Source organism: Triticum aestivum, chromosome 5A (genome assembly GCF_018294505.1).
Source record: "Triticum aestivum cultivar Chinese Spring chromosome 5A, IWGSC CS RefSeq v2.1, whole genome shotgun sequence".
Classification (NCBI taxonomy): domain Eukaryota; kingdom Viridiplantae; phylum Streptophyta; class Magnoliopsida; order Poales; family Poaceae; genus Triticum; species Triticum aestivum.
Window position 1 is genome coordinate 118,868,506 of NC_057806.1, and position 22,637 is coordinate 118,891,142.

The following is a 22,637-nucleotide window of genomic DNA, read 5'->3' on the forward strand; positions in this document are numbered from 1 at the left end:
GAGGAACATGTATAAGTCATGAAGAAAGCAATAGCAATAAAACTAAACGATCATAGTGCTAAGCTAACGGATGGGTCTTGTCCATCACATCATTCTCTAATGATGTGATCCCGTTCATCAAATGACAACACATGTCTATGGCTAGGAAACTTAACCATCTTTGATTAACGAGCTAGTCAAGTAGAGGCATACTAGGGACACTTTGTTTGTCTATGTATTCACACATGTATTAAGTTTCCGGTTAATACAATTCTAGCATGAATAATAAACATTTATCATGATATAAGGAAATATAAATAACAACTTTATTATTGCCTCTAGGGCATATTTCCTGCACGTATCAGTGGCTTGGGCGGCGGTCTTGGCTATGAATAGGTTCCACTTCGGTTGCCCATTCAACTTCAACCAGCAATGCATGTCAGTGAACTTTTTCTTCTCCAATTTCTTGAACATCGTACACGCACGAGAAGGCTACACAAAAACATCCAAGGATCAACAAAACTATGCATATTCAGATAGTGATCAACAAAAATGATCATATCCTCTAGTGATCAACCAACAAAACTGTGCATATTTGGCTACAAAGTTGGACACATCCGACCAATGATCAACAAAATTATGCATATCTGGCTACATATCCGACTATGATTAACAAAACTATGCATATCCGGCCAATGATCAACAAAACTATGCATATCCGGCGAATGGTAAACAAAACTATGCATATTCGGCTTGTGATCAATAAAACTATGCATATCCGGCTAATGATCAACAGTATGCATATTCGGCGCCAAAACTGTCCATATCCGGCCAATGATCAACAAAAGCATATTCGGCTCCTAATGATCTACACAACTATGCATATATGGCAGGTGGCGTACACTTACTTGCTCGGTGATTTGGGCACCACTAGGACACCGTGCGATGAGATGCGCCAAGTGGCCGCAATACTTCGACATGGCCTCTTGGATGGTGTGCCATCGGTGGTTGAGAGACTTTGGTTCACGGTTGTGGATGACCGCATCGGAGTAGGGCGTGAATCTTGTGTTCAGAAACCATATGTGAAGTTGGCCAAAAGGTTGAGCCCTTTGTTGGCCTGATAGATACGGGCTGTGGCCAACCATGCATCGACACAAATTCCCGATGTGCTTCTCCAACTTCTTCTCGGATCACGCCAAAATCTGGATATGTATTTCCATCCTATCCTCCTCCATTTCTCTCCACCTGTCTGATGGCCAATCCTCATTGTGTGCCATGCCATCTACTCGATCCGGTCGGAACCTACTGTCTGTGGTGTGTTGCGGATGGTGGATCTGAGTCTTCCCTTCACGTCCTCAGTCCTCTCTGTGTGCTCTGGACGTGATAACCCACAAGTATAGGGGATCGCAACAGCTTTCGAGGGTAGAGTATTCAACCCAAATTTATTGATTCGACACAAGGGGAGCCAAAGAATATTCTCAAGTATTAGCAGCTGAGTTGTCAATTCAACCACACCTGGAAACTTAGTATCTGCAGCAAAGTGTTTAGTAGCAAAGTAATATGATAGTAGTGGTAACGGCAACAAAAGTAAAGATAGCAAAAGTAATGTTTTTGGTATTTTGTAGTGATTGTAACAGTAGCAGCGGGAAAGTAAATAAGCGTAAACCAGTATATGGAAAACTCGTAGGCACCGGATCAGTGATGGATAATTATGCCGGATGCGGTTCATCATGTAACAGTCATAACATAGGGTGACACAGAACTAGCTCCAATTCGTCAATGTAATGTAGGCATGTATTCCGTATATAGTCATACGTGCTTATGGAAAAGAACTTGCATGACATCTTTTGTCCTACCCTCCCGTGGCAGCGGGGTCCTATTGGAAACTTAGGGATATTAAGGCCTCCTTTTAATAGAGAACCGGAACAAAGCATTAGCACATAGTGAATACATGAACACCTCAAACTACGGTCATCACCGGGAGTGGTCCCGATTATTGTCACTTCGGGGTTGCCGGATCATAACACATAGTAGGTGACTATAGACTTGCAAGATAGGATCTAGAACTCTCATATATTGATGAAAACATAATAGGTTCAGATCTGAAATCATGGCACTCGGGCCCTAGTGACAAGCATTAAGCATAGCAAAGTCATAGCAACATCAATCTCAGAACATAATGGATACTAGGGATCAAACCCTAACAAAACTAACTCGATTACATGATAAATCTCATCCAACCCATCACCGTCCAGCAAGCCTACGATGGAATTACTCACGCACGGCGGTGAGCATCATGAAATTGGTGATGGAGGATGGTTGATGATGACGACGGCGATGAATCCCCCTCTCCGGAGCCCCGAACGGACTCCAGATCAGCCCTCCCGAGAGGTTTTAGGGCTTGGCGGCGGCTCCGTATCGTAAAACGCGATGATTTCTTCTCTCTGATTTTTTTCTCTCCGAAAGCAAATATATAGAGTTGGAGTTGGCGTCGGAGGGTCTCCAGGGGGCCCACGAGGTAGGGGGCGCGCCCTAGGGGGGCGCCCCCACCCTCGTGAGAAGGGTGTGGGCCCCCTGGTCTTCATATTTGGCGAGGATTTTTATTATTTTTTCTAAGACCTCCCGTGGAGTTTCAGGTCATTCCGAGAATATTTGTTTTCTGCACATAAAACAACATCATGGCAATTCTGCTGAAAACAGCGTCAGTCCGGGTTAGTTCCATTCAAATCATACAAGTTAGAGTCCAAAACACGGGCAAAAGTGTTTGGAAAAGTAGATACGACGGAGACGTATCAACTCCCCCAAGCTTAAACCCTTGCTTGTCCTCAAGCAATTCAGTTGACAAACTGAAAGAAAGAAAGAAAAACTTTTACAAACTCTGTTTGCTCTTGTTGTTGTAACTATGTCAAGCCAGCATTCAAGTTTTCAGCATAGATCATAACTAACCACATTTGCAATAATTCTCAGGTCTCATAATTACTCATATCAATAGCATAATCAACTAGCAAGTCATAATAATAAATCTCGGATGACAACACTTTCTCAAAACAATCATAATATGATATAACAAGATGGTATCTCGCTAGCCCTTTCTGAGACCGCAAAACATAAATGCAGAGCACCTTTAAAGATCAAGGACTGACTAGACATTGTAATTCATGGTAAAAGAGATCCAATCATAGTCATACCCAACATAAATTAATAGTGATGAATGCAAATGACAGCTGTGCTCTCCAGCTAGTGCTTTTTAATAAGAGGGTGATGACTCAACATAAAAGTAAATGGATAGGCCCTTCGCAGAGGGAAGCAGGGATTTGTAGAGGTGCCAGAGCTCGGTTTTGAAATAGAGATAAATTGTATTTTGAGCGGTATACTTTCATTGTCAACGTAACAACTAAGAGATGGCGATATCTTCCATGCTAAACACATTATAGGCGGTTCCCAAACAGAATGGTAAAGTTTATACTCCCCCTCCACCAACAAACATCAATCCATGGCTTGCTCGAAACAACGAGTGCCTCCAACATACATCAGGTCCCAGGGGGAGTTTTGTTTGCAATTAATTTTGATTTAGTTTGCATAAAGCATGGGACTGGGCATCCCGGTGACCAGCCATTTTCTCGTGAGTGAGGAGCGGAGTCCACTCCTCTTGAGAATAACCCGCCTAACACGGAAGATAAGGACAACCTTTGTTGATACATGAGCTATTCGAGCATACAAAACAGAATGTTTATTTGAAGGTTTAGAGTTTGGCACATACAAATTTACTTGGAACGGCAGGTAGATACCGCATATAGGAAGGTATAGTGGACTCATCTGGAATAACTTTGGGGTTTAAGGGATTGGATGCACAAGCAGTATTCCCGCTTAGTACAGGTGAAGGCTAGCAAAAGACTGGGAAGCGACCAACTAGAGAGCGACAACAGCCATGTACATGCATTAAAATTAATAAACATTGGATGCAAGCATGAGTAGGATATAATCCACCATGAACATAAATATCGTGAAGGCTATGTTGATTTGTTTCAACTACATGCGTGAACATGTGCCAAGTCAAGTCACTTAAATCATTCAAAGGAGGATACCACCCCATCATACCACATCATAACCATCTCAATAGCATGTTGGCACACAAGGTAAATCATTATAACTCATAGCTAATCAAGCATGGCACAAGCAACTATGATCTCTAATTGTCATTGCAAACATGTTTATTCATAATAAGCTGAATCAAGAACGCGGGACTCATCATATTTACAAAAACAAAAGAGGTCGAGTTCATACCAGCTTTTCTCATCTCAGTCAGTCCATCATATATCATCATAATTGCCTTTCACTTGCACGACCGAACGGTGTGAATAATAATAAGAGTGTACGTGCATTGGACTAAGCTGGAATCTGCGAGCATTCAATAAACAGGAGAAGACAAGGCAATATGGGCTCTTTGGTTAATTCAACAATAATGCATATAAGAGCCACTTCAACAATTTAATTATGGTCTTCTCCTACTGACCCCCAAAGAAAAGAAAAGAAATAAAACTATTTACACGGGAAAGCTCCCAACAAGCAAAAGAAGAACGGGAAATATTTTTGGGTTTTCTTTTTAATTATTACTACTACAGCAGAAAAATAAACTACTACTAATTTTTTGGTTTTTCTTAAGGTTTAACAAACACACAAGAAGAAAGCAGGAAAAAGAAAATAAACTAGCATGGATATTACAGTGAAAAAGTATGAGCACCGACATCTAGCAATGAGTGTGTGTGAACATAAATGTAATGTCGGTGAGAAATACGTACTCCCCCAAGCTTAGGCTTTTGGCCTAAGTTGGTCTATGGCCACGGCTGGCCTGGCGGATATCCATAATAATAGTTGTTGGGGTCGTACTGTGATGAAGAAGGATAGTTGGGATCATACTGATGTGCAGCGGTTATCGCCTGCTGAGCTACAGCGTGGAGTCGAGCTGCCTCCGCTCTCCTCTCGTACTCTTCTGCCTCCTCTCTGGTAATAACATATCTTCCTTTTGCCTGTGAATCAAAGAAGGCAGGAGCAGGGAGAGTAATACGGAAAACACGTCGTTTATCAAAAATTAAGTGGTATAAGAGAGGTGATTCAGACCTCTCGACAAACTGGTGTGAAGCCATAGAGTCATAATCTAAATATGCAGGGGGCAACTCCGTATCACCCTCGCGAATGTCTATTTCAAGAAAATGAGCTAAGCGGGTTGCATAAATTCCTCCAAAGAAATCTCCATTATGTCTATTATGATGCAACCTACGAGCTACAATGGCTCCCATATGATAAGATTGGTCCCCTAACACAGCACTCCTAAGAATGCTAAGGTCAGGGACACATATATGACATGCTTCATCCTTAGCATTTATGCATCTACCGATGAAGAGAGCAAAGTAATGTATAGCAGGAAAGTGAATGCTCCCTATGGTAGACTGCATTATATCTCTAGATTCTCCCACAGTTATACTAGCAAGAAAGTTTCTAAATTCAGATTTAGGGGGATCCCTAACACTACCCCATGATGGAAGTTTACAAGCAGAAGTGAAATCCTCTAAGTCCATGGTATAAGATTTGTCATAAAGATCAAACATGGCTGAAGGACAATTACGCGAAGATGAATACTCAAACCTCCTCACAAATGAACTTGTGAGATCATGATACTGGGGGCATTTGTTAGCCTCAAAATCCTCAAGACCGGCATTGCGCAAATATGCTTTGAATTCTTCTTTAATTCCCGCACGGTCCATAAAATTTTCCGACGGCCATTCGCAAGGCCGTACTGGAGCGTCTCTTGGTGGATCCTCGTCAGCATCGCGCATAGCAATCCTGGGTCCTTGCTTCTTAGAGGAACCACCTTGGAACATCTTCCTAAGCATATTGTTTTCTCTGAAAAAATCTGAAATTTTTATTAACTTCAAAATAAAAGTAACCAAACTCAATAAAACTGATAGCAACTACTCCTACAAGTGCCTAGAGCCTATATCAAGCATTAGAACTACTTGGAACCATATAAATTTGACATGCAAGCTCAAGAACATGGTCACCTATGCAGCACAAATTTGCAATGAATAAAGCACTAGAACAAAAACTAATTGGACCAATGGAGGAGTCACATACCAAGGAACAATCTCCCCAAGCAGTTTTGCAAGAGGTGCTTTGAGCAAGGAGATCGAAAATCACAGCAAAAGTGGCTGGAACTCGTGCTTGAGTTGGTTTTTCGGGTTTGTGTGAGACAGAGGAACAAGATGGGTGCTGGGATAAGTGGAGGAGGGCCACCGTAGGCCCATGAGGCAGGGGGCGCGCCCTATAGGGGGGGGCGCCCACCACCCTCGTGGCCAGGTGGCAGCTCCTCCCGCGGTAATTTTTGCACAGTAAATCCTCAAATATTCCCGAAAAAATCATATTAAATTGGCATGTCATTCTGAGGACTTTTATTTTCGGGATATTTTTATATTGCACGGATAATCAGATAACAGACAGAAAAATACTATTTTTACTTTATTTAATATAAATAACAGAAAATATAGAGAGGGTACAGAAGTTTGTGCTTCTAGTTTCATCCATCTCATGCTCATCAAAAAGAATCCACTAACAAGGTTGATCAAGTCTTGTTAACAAACTCATTCCGATAATCATGGAACCGGAGAAATTTCGAATAACACTAAGTTACCTCAACGGGGATATGCACATCCCCTATAATAAGTATATCATATTTCTTCTTGACAGTAGGAAGAGGAAATTCAAAACCTCCAAATATAATCGATGGAATTTTTCCAATGGAGTTGATACTATGAACTTGAGGTTGTTTCCTCGGAAAGTGTACCGTATGCTCATTACCATTAACATGAAAAGTGACATTGCCTTTGTTGCAATCAATAACAGCCCCTGCAGTATTAAGAAAAGGTCTTCCAAGAATAATAGACATACTATCATCCTCGGGAATATCAAGAATAACAAAGTCCGTTAAAATAGTAACGTTTGCAACCACAACAGGCACATCCTCACAAATACCGACAGGTATAGCAGTTGATTTATCAGCCATTTGCAAAGATATTTCAGTAGGTGTCAGCTTATTCAAGTCAAGTCTACGATATAAAGAGAGAGGCATAACACTAACACCGGCTCCAAGATCACATAAAGCAGTTTTAATATAATTTCTTTTAATGGAGCAAGGTATAGTAGGTACTCCGGGATCTCCAAGTTTCTTTGGTATTCCACCCTTAAAAGTATAATTAGCAAGCATGGTGGAAATCTCAGCTTCCGGTATCTTTCTTTTATTAGTAATGATATCCTTCATATATTTAGCATAAGGATTTGTTTTGAGCACATCAGTTAATCGCATACGCAAAAAGATAGGCCTAATCATTTCAGCAAAGCGCTCAAAATCCTCATCATCCTTTTTCTTGGATGGTTTTGGAGGAAAAGGCATGGGTTTCTGAACCCAAGGTTCCCTTTCTTTACCATGTTTCCTAGCAACAAAGTCTCTTTTATCATAACGTTGATTCTTTGATTGTGGGTTATCAAGATCAACAGCAGGTTCAATTTCTACATCATTGTCATTACTAGGTTGAGCATCATCATGAACATCATCATTAATATTTTATTAGGTTCATGTTCATTACCAGATTGTGTTTCAGCATCAGACATAGATATATCATTTGGATTATCAGGTGGTTCAGCAATAGGTTCACTAGAAGTTTGCACAGTTCTATCATTTTTCTTTTTCTTCTTTTTAGAAGAACTAGGAACATCAATATTATTTCTCTGAGAATCTTGCTCGATTCTCTTAGGGTGGCCTTCAGGATACAAAGGTTCCTGAGTCATTATACCAGTTCTAGTAGCCACTCTAACAGCATAATCATTTTTCTTACTATTCATTTCATCAAGCACTTCTTTTTGAGCTTTAAGTACTTGTTCTACTTGAGTGGTAACCATAGAAGCATGTTTGCTAACAAGTTTAAGTTCACCTTTAATATCAGCCATGTAATCACCCAAGCGTCTAATCATATAAGCATTTTCTTTTAATTGTCTACCAAAATAAGCATTGAAGTCGTCTTGCTTATACATAAAGTTATCAAACTCATCCAAGCACTGACTAGCAATTTTAGTAGGAGGAACTTCAGCTTTATCATATCTATAGAGAGAATTTACCTTTACTACCTGTGTCGGGATATCGGGATCAGGAGGTTCTTCAACAAATAAATAATTGAGATCATAAGTTTCTTCAACAGGCGGTGAATTAAGACCATGTATTTCTTCAATAAGAGGTAAATTCTTAACGTCTTCAGCTTTAATACCTTTTTCTTTCATAGATTTCTTTGCCTCTTGCATATCTTCGGGACTGAGAAATAGAACACCTCTCTTCTTCGGAGTTGGTTTAGGAATAGGCTCAGTAATTGGAGCAGGAGCTGGCTCTGGATTTGGCTCAGGAGGTGGCTCAAGAGGTGCCCAATTATTTTCATTTATCAACATATTATTCAGTAGAATTTCAGCTTCATCCGGTGTTCTTTCCCTGAAAAGAGAACCAGCACAACTATCCAGGTAATCTCTGGAAGCATCGGTTAGTCCATTATAAAAGATATCAAGTATTTCAGGTTTCTTAAGAGGATGATCAGGCAAAGCATTAAGTAACTTGAGAAGCCTCCCCCAAGCTTGTGGGAGACTCTCTTCTTTAATTTGCACAAAATTATATATTTCCCTCAAAGCAGCTTGTTTCTTATGAGCAGGGAAATATTTAGCAGAGAAGTAATAAATCATATCCTGGGGACTACGCACACAACCAGGATCAAGAGAATTAAACCATATCTTAGCATCACCCTTTAATGAGAACAGAAATATTTTGAGTAAATAGAGGTAACGTGATCTCTCATTATTAGTGAACAGGGCAGCTATATCATTTAACTTAGTAAGATGTGCCACAACAGTTTCAGATTCATAGCCATAAAACGGATCAGATTCAACCAAAGTAATTATATCAGGATCAACAGAGAATTCATAATCTTTATCAGGAACACATATAGGTGAAGTAGCAAAAGCAGGGTCGGGTCTCATTTTATCTCTAAGTGATTCTTTATTCCATTTAATTAATAACCTCTTAAGCTCATATCTATCCTTGCAAGCGAAAATAGCGGCAAAAGATTCCTTATCAAAAAGATAACCTTTAGGAATAACAGGCATGTTTTCATCATCACTATCATCATCGTATTCAGATTCAATAATTTCTTTTTCTCTAGTCCTAGCAATTTGTTCATCAAGAAATTCACTAAGAGGCACAGTAGTATCAGGCATAGAAGCAGTTTCATCATAAGTATCATGCATAGCAGAAGTGGCATCATCAATAACATGCGACATATCAGAACGAATAGCAGAAGCAGGTGTAGGTGTCGCAAACTTACTCATAACAGAAGGTGAATCAAGTGCAGAGCTAGATGGCAGTTCCTTACCTCCCCTCGTAGTTGAGGGATAGATCTTGGTTTTTGGATCTCTCAAGTTCTTCATAATGATAAGCAGATATAAATCCCAAGTGACTCAAAGAATAGAGCTATGCTCCCCGGCAACGGCGCCAGAAATTAGTCTTGATAACCCACAAGTCTTGATAGGGGATCGCAACAGCTTTCGAGGGTAGAGTATTCAACCCAAATTTATTGATTCGACACAAGGGGAGCCAAAGAATATTCTCAAGTATTAGCAGCTGAGTTGTCAATTCAACCACACCTGGAAACTTAGTATCTGCAGCAAAGTGTTTAGTAGCAAAGTAATATGATAGTAGTGGTAACGGCAACAAAAGTAAAGACAGCAAAAGTAATGTTTTTGGTATTTTGTAGTGATTGTAACAGTAGCAGCGGAAAGTAAATAAGCGTAAACCAGTATATGGAAAACTCGTAGGCACCGGATCAGTGATGGATAATTATGCCGGATGCGGTTCATCATGTAACAGTCATAACATAGGGTGACACAGAACTAGCTCCAATTCGTCAATGTAATGTAGGCATGTATTCCGTATATAGTCATACGTGCTTATGGAAAAGAACTTGCATGACATCTTTTGTCCTACCCTCCCGTGGCAGCGGGGTCCTATTGGAAACTTAGGGATATTAAGGCCTCCTTTTAATAGAGAACCGGAACAAAGCATTAGCACATAGTGAATACATGAACTCCTCAAACTACGGTCATCACCGGGAGTGGTCCCGATTATTGTCACTTCGGGGTTGCCGGATCATAACACATAGTAGGTGACTATAGACTTGCAAGATAGGATCTAGAACTCTCATATATTCATGAAAACATAATAGGTTCAGATCTGAAATCATGGCACTCGGGCCCTAGTGACAAGCATTAAGCATAGCAAAGTCATAGCAACATCAATCTCAGAACATAATGGATACTAGGGATCAAACCCTAACAAAACTAACTTGATTACATGATAAATCTCATCCAATCCATCACCGCCCAGCAAGCCTATGATGGAATTACTCACGCACGGCAGTGAGCATCATGAAATTGGTGATGGAGGATGGTTGATGATGACGACGGCGACGAATCCCCCTCTCCGGAGCTCCGAACAGACTCCAGATCAGCCCTCCCGAGAGGTTTTAGGGCTTGGCGGCGGCTCCGTATCATAAAATGCGATGATTTCTTCTCTCTGATTTTTTTCTCTCCGAAAGCAAATATATAGAGTTGGAATTGGCGTCGGAGGGTCTCCAGGGGGCCCACGAGGTAGGGGGGCGCCCCCCACCCTCGTGAGAAGGGTGTGGGCCCCCTGGTCTTTATATTTAGCGAGGATTTTTTGTTCTAAGACCTCCCGTGGAGTTTCAGGTCATTTCGAGAATATTTGTTTTCTGCACATAAAACAACATCATGGAAATTCTTCTGAAAACAGCGTCAGTCCGGGTTAGTTCCATTCAAACCATACAAGTTAGAGTCCAAAACAAGGGCGAAAGTGTTTGGAAAAGTAGATACGACGGAGACGTATCAACGATGTCCAACATCTTCGTGTCCGCGTTGTCGTACACCTTCTCACTGGCTTTAGGTATAGTAGAGAATAGCGTGCGGGCACCCATGTGCTCCCCGCCTGTCGTCCGCGCCCGGACGAGCTGTGGCAAAGCGGACTCCGAGAAGAGCAACGACGTCGCGTTGGTGTCGATGATGTAAGGCACTTTCTTGGCGGCGGTTGCAGCCGACTGCCTACCGAGCTGCTTGGAGGCGTAGTAGTATGGAACCTTATAGTGCTTCGACCATGGCGGCATCAGGATGGTGGGCGACACCATCTGGGCTCTGCGACCCTGGCTACGACCTCCACCAGCCTTCTGCTTCATGAGTGTTGCCTCCTTTGTGGCCTTCGCTTTGACGCGATGATTTTGCCGCGCCACCGAGTTGATCTTCCGAGCGAGGGTGATGCTCGAATCCTCCTGCACCTCCACCACCTCCATCTTCGGCAGGTCCTGATCTGGTTCCATGCGTCGATGGTGGCGACGAAGAAGAAGAAAGTGGGAGAAAAGGGCGGGAGTTGAGTGGAGAGCGGCAGGATAGAAGAAGAGAGTGGGAGATTTTGGCATGAAAACAATGTGCGATTCTACAAAAGGGCTGGCTCCACCTTCTTTTGGGTGGGCCATGGGTGTAAGAGTCCGACGTGTCTCGTGCCGGACTCCTACAAAGCCCCCCTCCCCCATGTTTGGTTCTAGATTGAGGGAAAAATGTGTCCCGGATCGATAGGCGGACCGATACAAGACCGCGTTGGATGGCTTTCACGGTCTGAACCATGCAGTCCGGACGTATGCGAGCAGTTTGAGGGTCGGCGTTGGATATGCCCTCATCGCACTCGGTGGTGGCATCACTTCTGAATGAAACATGAGAGCTATTTTCCTAGTTTTTTTAAATTCAACACATTTGTAGATCGGGCAACCTATTGCAACGTGAATGCATTAGTTGAATAAAGCTTTCAAGTTTCCCGCCCCTCAAAAAAATTGTAACTCTATCATGATGAAATAAACTCTTTTACTCTCGCAAAAAATAAGGCGAGCACTAGGCTCCGGTGGACTGGCGCAATGGTTCGGCCGGTCACATCGGGCGCATCAGATTGTGTTGTTGCCCACCTTCAGGCCAGTCCTTTAGATCGTTCCTTTTTGCTCAAGAAAAATCACATCCAATCCAAAGAAACAACAGCTCCATTGGACACCGCCACTCGAGGCCTGGCCTTGAAGCATCACCAGGTCATCGTCCCTCGCCGTCCGCCGCCTCCCATCACTGGTCGCCGTCGTCGCAACACCAATCCCACTTGTTCCAGCAGTACCTCTACGCAACACCCCACCGTCATTGTAGAACGCCCGACCCCTTCGTCGTTGCAGCAATTAGCAGTCACCGGTGTAGCACCGCCATGCCGTCAGGCGGCAGCTGCCAGTGTCGCCACTTGCACCATTGCCACCATGTCGCGCCGGTTGAAACTTTTTCCATGCCGGTTGAAGCTTTTTTCACGTCGATTGAAACTTTTTCCACAGTTTGAAGCTTTTTTTCCCACACCCATTGAAGCTTTTTCCATGGTTGAAGCTTCCTTCTTCGTCGGTTGAAGCTTTTTTACACACCGGTTAAAGCTTTTTCTGTTGTTGAAGCTTTTTCTCATGGGTTCGAGGCTTTCTTCTTCGCCGTTTGAAGCTATGTTACACACCAGTTGAAACTTTTGTCGCGCAAGCAGTTGGTGTTGCTGGTTCCAGCAAAACGGCTCACCGGTTGCATCACATGGTTGCAGCTCGCAACCTCCCGTGCTCTTGCAGTCCATGCCCGCGAGCTCGCAGGCCATGGACGTGGGGTGCAGCATGCAGCCTACCCCATGAACTGACTTCACAACAGGCGCGACAAAAAGGCTGAATCTCGTGACCAGGGAGGAGGAGGAGAGAGAGGCCAGAGAGGAGGAAAGAGAGGCCACGGACACGGAGGAGAGAAAAGCAGCTTCATCGTCTTTGTTTCGATGTGCTTGTGCGTGAGGTGAGAAAAAACAGAAAAAGAGAGATTCGAGGAAGACGACAAAGGGGATAAAGCTAGCGAAGGAATAAGGTGAGATGCATGCGTTGCTGGCCCGTAGGATTTAAGTTGATCCAATGAGAAAGAGAGGCCTGCCGGTTGTAAATGTTTTTCCTAAAAAGAAATCCTCAAATCGATGCTTCCTCGAAAATCACATTTCAAGCACCGGATGAACGGAACGAGGACAAGAAATTTGGCGTCTCAAAATCGTGACATGCGGCTGCCTTCCCGGTCACAAACAACCTCATTTTTTGAAAACAAAAATCAGAGGCAACTGGAAAATCCTCACCCGTTCGATTAAAAATCGGACGGCGCTTAGGCCTCCGTTTATCCCCTCCCATATCCTCTTTCCGCTCTCTCCCTCTCTTCCTCGCTGCCTCAGTTGGCAACTTGACGCTCCCTTGTCTCTCTTCTTCTCCCTCCTCCGCCCGCTCGTCCACCTCAACCTCATCAGGATAAGGTAGCCAGTAGCACGGCACGCTTCCAGAAGCTCCCGCCGGGCCCAATCCCGCCGCCGGCGCCCGGTCCTGGAAAGGCTGCATGCATGAGTAGTCGCGCCGCCGCCGCCGCCGCCGCCGCAGAGGAGCCATGGGGATGGTTACCGCTGCCGCCCTTCTCGCCTCATCGCCGCAGACTCCGCTCGTCCGCGGGTATCTCCCCGGCCTGCCGAGGCTGCGCCTGAGGCCGGCCTCCCCCTGCGTCAGCGCGCTCAGGTGACTGCTTGCTGTCTGCTTGGGATGCTCTGGATGCCCTGTCTGCTTTATAAATGGCTTTGCGTTTGTTTGGGATGCTTGGCGCTAATTGCACGCGAGATATTGGATGTTTAGCATGAAAGTGTTAGCCGGGGAAGGGATTGAACGGACGCAGGCGTTTCTTACTTTGGATTATTGGTTTGTTACGGCCTTATGGATGGTCTAGAGATAAGTTCAAGTCAGGTCAGATTTAGGCTTCTCCGGAAGCTTGGTATAGGACCTAGAAAATGCAGGTGGCGTTGGCACTTCACTTGTGGGTCGATTGTTTATTAAGTGACACCGGAGTTTGTGAGGAAGAGTGCACATTAGTTAATGCGATGAATATTTTCTTGTCAGTATGTTTTCGCCTGAGCATGCGTGCTGATTCCTACGCTGTATTTTAGATCATCCACAATTGAATTAGCAAAACGTTAGTAGGTTGATGTATGCCAAGTTAGTGGATTGATGTTGCTTTTGTTCTTGAGTTACAATGTTTCAACTTTCAACTAACATGTTAGTATTTTTGCAGGTCAAACAATTTTGTTCAAAGGTGTTACATCGCAAATATTGAGGTTGATGTTAGCAATGTAAATAAGGAAGAGGAGGCTTTCGATGATCATCCATCATTACCGCCAGGCTGCTCTATTCCAGTTGTCAATATCCTAGGAGATGTTCTAGATTCTAGTCCTTTTCCACCACATGATAGTACTCAGCACCATGCCGATTTTGAGGAGCTGCCGGTATGGATTTTCTTTCCTCCACCATGGTCTTCGTCAAATAGTCTTGTTTTGTCGTCTTCTGACAGTCTGTTCATAATTCAGGTCTTATCTGAAGGAGAGCAACAAACATTGGCCGCCACTCCAGCTCACCCTGCTGGACTACATGGTAAAGGCATTTTCATGGCACCATAGTTGGATTATCTTTATATAACTGTTTACACTTTACGCGCTAAGCCATGCAGTTAATAATTAATAATGTTGTTCCTTTTTGAGGAATATGGGTTCATTAACCAAAGTATCTGCTATTGTAATATTTCATAATTTGCAGCTGATTAATGTTTTCAGTTTTCAACTCCTAGTATGTGACAAGCAGGCATACCTACCCCTAGTGATTTTTTTAATCTTTTTACAAAAAAATTAAAATAATTGATGGGCAAGCCTCCCGGCAATCCATTTATCATGGAACTTAATACCCCTTTAACATCATTTATGCAGCTCTCTATGCTAGCTACTTGTTTGGTAACCTTGTGGAACAGCTCTGGAATTTTGCTTGGCCTGCTGCCCTGGCAATTCTTCATCCAAGCCTATTGCCTGTGGCTATTGTTGGTTTCTTCGGAAAGGTACCCATCGCTGTGCTAAATTCAAGAGATGTTAGTAGAATCAACAATCTAAATTATTTTATGATTTCCAGCTCTCAGTATTTCTCGGGGCTCCAATAGTTGGCAAACTTATGGATCATTTCCCGCGAATACCCATGTACACAGGATTGAATGCTGTCCAGGTACTTGCTTTATTTTCTCTGCTTTCTTGCATTATGGGCAAAGAGAATAGATTGCTCTAGATTATAATTTTATGCACAATGAAAAATAGTTTATGCCAGTTTTCTTCTCAACCCGCCTATTCAGGTGGCCACTCAGTTAATATCAGCTGCAATGGTCATATATGCTCTCAAGAACGCGGGCCGTACTTCTACATCAGCTTTGCTTCTCAGGCCTTGGTTCATTGTGCTAGTGATAGCCGGAGCTATTGAAAGGCTTGCAGGATTGGCACTAGGAGTTTCCATGGAGAGGGACTGGGTTGTGCTGGTATGGTTGCTAATCCATATTTTGTTTTGCAGATTCTTTCCTATTTTTTTTCAATGAAATGCATTCCACTCCTAAAATAGCAAGTGTTAGTGATTTAGCAACGGAAAGCTTGCAATTGTAAGAAACACTTAGGAATTACAAATAGCTTGTTTTCTTGTCGGTTTTGACCAACTGTATGCCTCACTGTTCTTCTTTCTCTATGAAGTTAGCAGGAACAAACAGGCCTGTTGCATTAGCTCAAGCTAATGCCATGCTTAATCGACTTGATCTTCTTTGTGAGGTGAGATAGTCCTACGTCCTGACGATATAGAGCTTGCATCTTTTTAAATTTATGAAGACTTCGGGAGATGACAAGAATGTCTGTTTGGTGGATTTTGTTATCTTATTATTCTGTACTTTAATCACAGCATGCAATCAATTTTGAGTGGAAATTATAGTTGCATAACATGCATAACCATTTTGGATATCGCAGACCGTTGGTGCTTCAGTTTTTGGCCTTCTGCTCACCAAATACGACATAGTAATCTGTTTGAAGATTTCCTCTGCTCTAATGATATGCAGTTTTCCCATTCTGGTATACCACATATATCTTTAAGCTGAATCTTGAATCACCAGATTTAGCATGCATTAGCATACTCACAAGATGCTGTATGGTCTTTTTAGGTTATGTTGGGTCAATTAATTAACAGCGTCTCTTGTCATGCGCTTGATTCCTCGAGAACCCCCAGTGACGAATCTATTTGTGCTGATCTATTGGATGTCCGCAAGATAGGTGAGGAAGTTTTTCTTAGAGAATGTGCAAAAGCTTTGCCCATGTTACCATGAAGCAGAAAATCAAGTAATATACTAGAGTCCAGGCACGAAGTGTTTTTTCATCCATTTAAAGGAAAACCCAGCACCAAACGTAGCAACACATCATAATGCCTAATCTCACAGTGGATCGTCCCAGTGAGGAACTTAGATCAAATTAGTTATTTAAGTTCAGTTACATGTGGATGTTCTGATATTCTCTCTACCATTCAGTTCAAAATGGCTTAAGTTCTATCAAGCATGGCTGGAATGAGTATAAGCAGCAGACAGTTCTACCTGCAAGTGTAGCTACCGTGTTTCTAAATTTCAACGTGGCACTTGCTCCTGGCGCGATAATGACTGCATTGTTGATGCATCGGGGTATGTTTCCCTTTCCCAGCTCAAATTTATCAATTTCAGAGAAATGTCTACATATTAGTAACAGCTGTTTAACAGGTATTAGTCCATCTATCGTCGGTGCTTTTAGTGGATTGTGTTCTGTTATGGGTCTTGTTGCAACATTCATCTCCTCAAGCCTGGTGAAAAGAGTTGGAATTCTAAAGGTTGGATCTATACCTTTTTCCCATGTCTACACTATTTGTCACAATTGATGCTAACTTACCTCAATTTTCTTTGGTGCATACTGTTATGTTATAAATACCAGGCGGGAGCAGCTGGATTGATATTTCAAGCTTCACTCTTGTCAATTGCTCTCACAGTGTATTGGGCTGGACCCATCTCACAGAGAACACCTCTGCTCATCTTCCTCGCTTCCATTGTGAGAACAAGACCTTAGCTACAAATTACCCTTCGATTACGAGTTTGACGAGTACAATAGACTAAACATTGCGGCGGTTTCCTGTTAAATTTCAGGCATTATCTCGGTTGGGGCACATGTCTTATGATGTTGTGGGGACACAGATCATCCAAACAGGAGTTCCTGCTTCAAAAGCAAACCTTATTGGAGGAATGGAGGTTTCAATTGCAAGCCTTGCAGAGTTAGTCATGCTTGCTATGGCTATAATTGCAAATGACGTCTCTCATTTCGGCTTCCTGGCGATCCTGTCTGTATCGTCGGTTGCTGGGGCAGCGTGGATGTTCTGTCGGTGGTTAGGAAATCCAACGGATGAACAGAGGGAACTTTTCATTTTCGATCCTCATTTCCAACTTCAAGCAACGTAAGTTCTAATTTGTTCCATCAGCCCATTACTTCATGAAGAACATACCAGTGCCCAAACACATTTGACTTCCATACTAGAGTTTCACTACCAAGTGTTATGTCATTAGGGCTTCATACTTTATACAACTGTTTTTCCAGTCAACCATCCTAAAACTGAACTGTTAGCAGGATCATCAAAGTAAAAGAAAAAATGTTATGTAGTCATGATAACACGTGAATATCAAATTGATATGCAAACAAATGTTTATGATTCAACTGTTAAGGTGGCAGTTCAACATCCCAACAGACCTGCTACTGTTACAAATGACACTTACGTATAGCATTCCCATCTTATCTCGCAGATAAAAGCGGGAGCAGAGCAGTGGGCGATCGAGCGCCCAGTTGGCTTGCTGCCGCTTGTGCTCGGAGTCATACAGCATATCCCCATCTCTTGTCTTGCAGATAGAAGATGCACCAACCAGACGCATGCTTGGACCCGGAGTCGAAATGGGGCTTGCGCTGCAATGATCTGAAGATGTTGTACAGAGTTGCTGTTACATCTTTGACTGAATATGACACACACTTAGGAATTAGACACAGAGACACCCATTTGTTCGTTGTAGTCTGAGCCACCCAGCAGAACTCAACTTGTACATCTCATTTTCTTTTCTTTATCCATCTGCTGTATAGATCTACTATCAGTCACATCGTTGCCTATTCTTGCTGAGGTAGAACGAACGTGACCATCGCTAGTTGTAACAAAATCAGTAAGGTTTCGTTCTTGGATCTGGTACCTGCACTACAGCTGCTCCCTCCAAGAATTTTTCTGCTTCCCGGATTATGGTGCGGCTGTGTGGAATTACTGTACTGTCTGACGATCCTGTGTGTATTAGTACGGGCTCACGCGTCGTACATGCCAGCGCCAGCGAGTATATATAAAGTAGAAGTGTATAACTACAAGGTATGCCATTAAGCTGGGATGGTTAAGAGGACAGTGGTATCCCGAGCCCCCTCTCTCGAAACTATCTTCTTGATAGATCTCTGAAAATTGGTTAGGGTTAGAGATCCTCGGTGGTCCTACCTTCCTCTTGTGGCTCGAGGAGCTTCTGGTGCCGGTCATGGTGAAGATGGCCGGTGATGGCAGAGAGTAGCGGTGGTGGTGCTTCCTGTCAGCACTGCCCTAACCCTAAAATCGGTAGGGGATGTAGGTGGGGGTGTACGTCGTCACAACGAACCTCGTGATCCGAGCCGCCGACCCCCACCTTTTTATATATAGTGCAGGTGATAGGGGCCCGTCACCCATAGTGGGTTGAGCGCCCCCGATCAGGGCGCGAATCTGAGGGCCCCGTGGGCCGTTGGGCCCACACGGTGGAGATCATCCTAACATTCTTCCTCTTGATCTCAACTTTTACTTTTGACCTTACACTTTTACTTTACTCGTTTCATAACAGATCAATACATAGAACATGTTTCATCGTCACAGCTCAATTGCCGATAGAATCAGACAGCCACAATGTACCTCTTTGTTTTGAAACAAATTCTTTAACCTTGGGCCCTTTTATTGTCCGGAAATGTTAGACTATACCATAAAACCCATGTCGACTGTGTGTTCTCTGAACACACAGGCCGGTAAGCCTTTAATAAGCAGATCTGCAAACATTTGTCTGTTGCTTTTATGCTTCAAGCATTTCTACATAATTCCGGACTTTCTCCTTTACAACACATAACAGTGTGTCAGTGTGTTTGGCATCAACACTTGACTCGTTATCATAGGAGCGAAAAACTTTAAAATGGTTATCGCTGTTGTCAACCATTATCAACTCCGGGTACAGGTCTCCTTAACCATTTTGCCTGTCCCCCAGCCTCATATCAAGCTATAACATATCTTTGCATCATATTGATGATAATTGTTTCATTCTTTGGAGCTTTTCCACACAAAAACCACCAAGTGTGAAAGTTAGCGACAATTGTGGATTTCGCTATACATTTCACAAGTCTTGTCTTTGTACTCACAATCTTTTTAGAGCACTTATTTCTTTCAGCTTGAGGCCGATATCTTTGACTCCATTCCATTGATCTATATATAGACTGGACATTGCCAAAACAACCCGGATACGTGAATTGTGTTAGGGTAATATATTGAGCTTCCAACAGCTGAAGCATATGGTACCATATCCGTTTTCAATCTTTTCTCATCAACTTTTGAAACATCATAGTTTCCAGCTCCATTACCCTTGACTATAAGAACAAGCGTAGGTTTTCTCGCATGCATACTTTAGAGACCTTTCTTAGCATGTCCATGCGACATTCCTAATACCTGATTTTATTATTTTCTTGGTGAATCTCGATATTTATAACGAGAGACACTCTACCGAGAACGTTCTTTTGAACTTTGAGGACAAGAACCTTTTTTTTCTTTTTCTTCCTGCAGCATATTGACATCACCACTAGCAAGTAGGACGTCATCCACGTGCACTGTATTAGGAAATGAATTTCCCATTCTATAACTTTGCATGAATACAATTGTCCTCTCATTTTCTTTAACCCAAAATAACATCTGATTCTTTTAACTTTAAATGCCATTGTCTAGAGGCTTGCTCTAGTCCATAAATGACTTCTTGAAGCAGTATCACGTGCATTCTTTACTTTCATCTGATGTAAATCAGATCATGATGTCGGTCATGACGTGCCACTAACACTCATTGTAATCTGTTCATTCTCTTTGCACAAAATCTTTCGATTTAAGTCGCGCTTTACACCTTTACGTATTTCCTTTGGAGTCACATTGACCTTATAGACCCTTTACAGCCTACTGTTTATGCTCCACTGGAAATTACTTATGAGTCCCAAACATTGTCGGGATTCACCAATTTTATTTCATCTCACATAGTCTCTTATCATTTAGACAAACAGACACTTCTCTAAGCTTGATTGAGCGCTTTAAATGAGGTGAGATCAACCTCCATTTGAATTTCACTAACATAGACTTTATAGTAATTAGAAGTATCTGATTTTCTCATTCCTTGAGACCAGCTGTGTCTCAGGTACTGGCACTTCTTTCATATGGGGCTGTTGATGCTCTGTCATTGCCATGAGGCAAATTTAATTCTATAGTCTTTCATTTCCAAGAGGCAATAGGTTTTACAAGGACCTATATTACAAGATCCATGTTTACTCATTCATCCTTTATGGAGCTGACAACAGGTGTTGTATAGGTCATACAACATGCTCCCCCAGATTACTCCATCTTCACTAAAAATGGCATATCTTTAAACTTTATAATTTGGGTTTATTCTGTTAAAACTTTCTTCTTTATGGCACTTTAAACACCGTCTTAGTATTCCTTAGTCTGCTTTCGGAACTGTAAAAGATCCAGAAATACAACTATTCCTTTTTTTAGGGGTATTATTATGACCGTCGTACTCCCCCAAATGATCACATTCTTCATTACTGGATATCTCATATTTCTTTATCCCCTCGAAATGTGGTAAGAACTTTTCTTCCACAATTTCGGAAAACCATTCACAACTCTTGTGAAGTGAGGAAACTTTGATTATCCACTTCATTTATCTGATTACTTCATACGTAATGAAGTTACCTGTTAACTGGTATGGGAGTACTTTTTCCTTATTCCATTTCAGAAACTCAACTGAGTTCTTTATCATTAGTACTTTTGCAAGACACATTTGCATATCATTCTTATCTTTAGGTTCGTCTGTAACTTTTCTTCTCTTTGGATTTATTGAGTGCTTAATGACTGTTACACATAAGGTGTGCGGTCGATACTAGGAAAGCATAATAGTTACTCCATACTTTTCTCCCAGAGTGGGACACATTAAAAGCACATGAGTCATCATATCTTTCTCCTGTCATACATGATAAGTTCTTTGCAATAATTTCTCCTGACATATATGATTTTTGACATAATACTATGTCAACTTTACCCAGTTACGCGGGTATTTTCCCAGACTTTCCCCGCCATGCGGGTTTTATCATAATCCTCTTTTCCTGCTATGCGGGTAATTCCCTGTAAGGAACATGAATGCCAGAATTGGCTCTTTTGACTGCTTATGCAATCATTAAATTCAGAAATAAATCCGAACGCTCTTTGACACACATGCTTAATCCGACATTGGTCAAATTAAACACGCATGTTGCTTGTTTCATCTCAAATCGTGTTGACTGAAAAATCTTCTTCATATAGAATACATGAAAGACATTCGTCAACCAAGACTCTCAACGATCTATCTGTTTTCTTTTGTTGGATTAATATCCAATAATTCTTTTCTTTTGAAGCCATTCTTAGAGAGAACATACTCCCTCACGTTATGACCTTTCTTGGTCATCTTTCGGGTCACAAGTACCCAGCCATTCGCTTTCACGAATGAAAGCATGAAAAACTTTTAGTCTGAGAAAACTTAGCCAATAATCAACAATAATGAGCAAATAACCCTACGTTGGTATGGTTAAAAAATATGCACATTAAACTTTTTTTAAAACTTTCTTTTATATTCTAAATCACCGTTGTGGCAGAATTAGAATAAAACAACATCCTTCTACATTAATTCCATATCACCGTTGGGCGGAAATAGAAATAATGCATATAACTCATAAACAATGTGATGATAGTATCTTTATTAAACAACTTTGCTAAGAAATAATAATCATCTTCAACTTTATTGCACCGAGAACAAGAAATATACTTTTCTCTAGCTCAAGAGCATTTCTTGATCTTTATCAATTCTCTGAAAATTGATCACTTTGATACAAATTTATTAAAGATAAGACTCATATATAGAATTATAGTACTGTTATCATCAACGTTGGTCAGAAAATAACAATACTATATTTTGACTTTAAAACAAATATCTTTCTTTTGTCATAGCAGAAACTATCTGCATCTTATTTCACCCACAGGGGAAAAACATTGCTAAGAACAATTCTTCCAATTAAATTTTTTCATTGGTTCCAATTTAACTTTATAATATCCTGTTAGAGAGAGAGATGTGAGCAGAGCCCTCATCTGCTCCCTTGCGCCGGCGTGGATGTGAAGGCGGCGCCCCTGCTGGCCCCTTTGCCGGCGTGCGCGAGCACCTCTAGGGTGAACGCGCCACCGTCAAACGGCTCAGTGGTGGTGCCCTTTGCC

At 42.1% G+C, this 22,637-nt stretch overlaps 1 protein-coding gene across 1 annotated transcript; it reads left to right on the plus strand.

Annotated features, from left to right (window-relative positions):
* The first annotated feature begins 13,373 nt into the window (after positions 1–13,373).
* LOC123102567 (solute carrier family 40 member 2, chloroplastic) lies at positions 13,374–18,325 on the plus strand. Its single transcript, XM_044523967.1, has 14 exons — positions 13,374–13,721; positions 14,269–14,479; positions 14,561–14,624; positions 14,954–15,078; positions 15,150–15,239; positions 15,364–15,543; positions 15,749–15,823; positions 16,016–16,117; positions 16,207–16,315; positions 16,567–16,713; positions 16,789–16,895; positions 16,997–17,110; positions 17,206–17,510; positions 17,854–18,325. Exons 1-14 carry the CDS (start codon positions 13,597–13,599, stop codon positions 17,855–17,857), a joined length of 1,758 nt encoding a protein of 585 aa, XP_044379902.1. The 5' UTR covers positions 13,374–13,596; the 3' UTR covers positions 17,858–18,325.
* Positions 18,326–22,637: the final 4,312 nt, after the last annotated feature.

What these genes read in the sequence shown, in the direction of transcription:
- LOC123102567 (XM_044523967.1), top strand. Translation starts at nt 13,597, where the DNA reads ATGGGGATGGTTACCGCTGCCGCCCTTCTCGCCTCATCGCCGCAGACT. An exon ending in TTGTTGGTTTCTTCGGAAAG is followed by an intron (nt 15,079 to 15,149) that starts GTACCCATCGCT and finishes TATGATTTCCAG; the next exon opens with CTCTCAGTATTTCTCGGGGC. An exon ending in AAAGAGTTGGAATTCTAAAG is followed by an intron (nt 16,896 to 16,996) that starts GTTGGATCTATA and finishes TATAAATACCAG; the next exon opens with GCGGGAGCAGCTGGATTGAT.